We start from the raw sequence: 2,148 nt of genomic DNA, 5'->3' as shown, positions 1-2,148 counted from the left end.
GGCTCCCCAAGGTGACGAACTTGGGCGAATATATCCTTTCTCCAATAATTCCTTGATCTGCTGCTTGATCTCTTCCAAATCATTCAGGGGCATCCGATAAGGTCTCTTGGATATTGGGGCTGTGCCAGGTAATAACTCGATCAAAAATTCGATTTCCCTATCCGGTGGCATTCCTGGTAATTCCTCCAGAAATACATCCGAAAAATCTTGTACTACAGGCACTTCCTCCTGAACCACTCCCGTGAGGGAATTCACCTGGTTCTTTATCGGTGTGCGTCTGGATACATACTTGATCCTCTTCTGCTCCGGGGTGGTGAGCAAAATCGGCTTGCGGGCACAGTCAATGTTCCCTTCAAACTTCGTCAACCAGTCCATGCCTAGGATCACGTCCAATCCCTGGGATTCTAAGACTATGAGGCCTATGGGAAAATCATGATTTCCGATGCTGAGGGTTGAATGACAGCCTAAGCCTGCCATCATTTCTCCTCCTGGAGAAGTGACTTGGATCGGGGTTCTAAGGGTCCTAGTGGGCAACCCGTAATTTTCCACAACTACCCTTGATATGAATGAATGCGTTGCACCGGAATCAAAGAGTACCAATACTGGACGTGAATTTAATAAAAACTTACCAACCACAGTTTCTGGCTGATCATAGACGTCATCCACGTCAATGTGATTCACCTGAGCATGAGGAAAAGGGTTGGGCTTCTTTGCTGAGCTTCCATTGTCGTTGCCGTTCCCATTCCTCTGCTTGGCCTCTGGACAATCGGTGGCGTAGTGTCCTATCTTCTGGCACTTGAAACAGGTGATATGACTCAGATCCTTCTAAGTCGGAGTAGGACGGTGCTGGTTGCCGTTGCCTCCATTGCCTGACTTGGGGTTGTTGTCGTGGTTGCGATTGTTCCCGTTCCCTCCATGGTTATGTCCTCCATGATTGTGTCCTCCATGGGTGTGATGGTTATGTCCTCCCGAGTATGGGGCATAGTGCGGCTTCTACTGAGTTCCGGAGTTGTACTTTCCCTGGCTATATTTCCGCTTGCGGCTTTCAATCTGCTGCTGCTTGCCTTCAAGTATAGTGGACTTGTCTACCAGCTCCTGGTAGTTGTTGAAGGTAGCCACCATTAGCTGCATTCCCAGCTCATCATTGAGTCCCTCAAGAAACTTCTCCTGTTTTGCGGCATCTGTGGCCATGTCATTTGGGGCATATCGAGATAACTTGTTGAACTCATCCACATACTGCCCCACAGTATGGTTCCCCTGGCGTAAGTTGCGGAACTCACGCTTCTTCAGACTCATGGCTCCAGCTGAGACATGCGCGGTGCGAAAAGCCCGCTGGAACTGATCCCATGTCATGGTGGCGACCGGATAAGTGGCGGTGTAGTTTTCCCACCAAGAGGCTGCAGGTCCATTCAGTTGATGTGCGGCAAAACGCACCTTCTCAGCATCTGTGCATCCAGCAGTTGTTAGATCCCTTCCAATCTTACGGAGCCAATCATCAGCTACAATCGGCTCGGTGCTACTAGAGAACACCGGCGGATTCAGCCTTAGGAACCGGGTCAGGTTATCGACAGGGGGTGGTGGCAGTGGATTGTTGTTGTTGTTGCCTTGGTTTTGGATGAGCATTTGCATTAAGGCATTCTGCTATTGAATCAGCTGGGTGAGCTCCGGCGGGAAAGTGAAACTGGGGTCACGTCTCAGAGGCATCTGGTGTTATGGAGTGGATGAGAAATTAGAATAGAACAACGGTCTAATGAGAAAATAGCACTACCCAAATGAATGCACAAATACAATCACACCAATCATTTATTCATTCATCTCAAACAAGGTTCAAACTCGGATTACAAGATATCACGACTAATCGAAAATGGCAGTCTAACTGATCGACGAAAATAAAATAACATGGCGGTCGACTAAATGTCTTCATCAATTATCCCTGCGTCCTCTGGTGCGGCGTCCTCTGGTGCGGCGTCTCCTCTTGCGGCTTCCTTCGGTGGAGCTCTCTTCATAATCCTGGTCATTGCTCACAAGAGGTCCATCATCTCCACTCGGGAAAAGGTCTTCTCCCAGATCCATCTTCTCCTCCAGTGTGGCAATATATTTCTTCCGGTCCTCGAGTCTTTCCATAAAATCCTTGACTTCATCCTCATG

General features: G+C 48.7%; 1 protein-coding gene across 1 annotated transcript; it reads right to left on the bottom strand.

The window, feature by feature from the left end:
- Positions 1-993: 993 nt before the first annotated feature.
- On the bottom strand, positions 994-1,629 carry LOC147978647 (uncharacterized). The gene has a single exon (XM_087514838.1). It carries the CDS (start codon positions 1,627-1,629, stop codon positions 994-996), a length of 636 nt encoding a protein of 211 aa, XP_087370964.1.
- Positions 1,630-2,148: the final 519 nt, after the last annotated feature.

Source organism: Triticum urartu, chromosome 3A (genome assembly GCF_056163025.1).
Source record: "Triticum urartu cultivar PI428250 chromosome 3A, HENAU_Tu73, whole genome shotgun sequence".
NCBI lineage: Eukaryota > Viridiplantae > Streptophyta > Magnoliopsida > Poales > Poaceae > Triticum > Triticum urartu.
The sequence above is the reverse complement of the archived record's forward strand: the minus strand, read 5'-3'. Positions and strand labels throughout refer to the sequence as shown.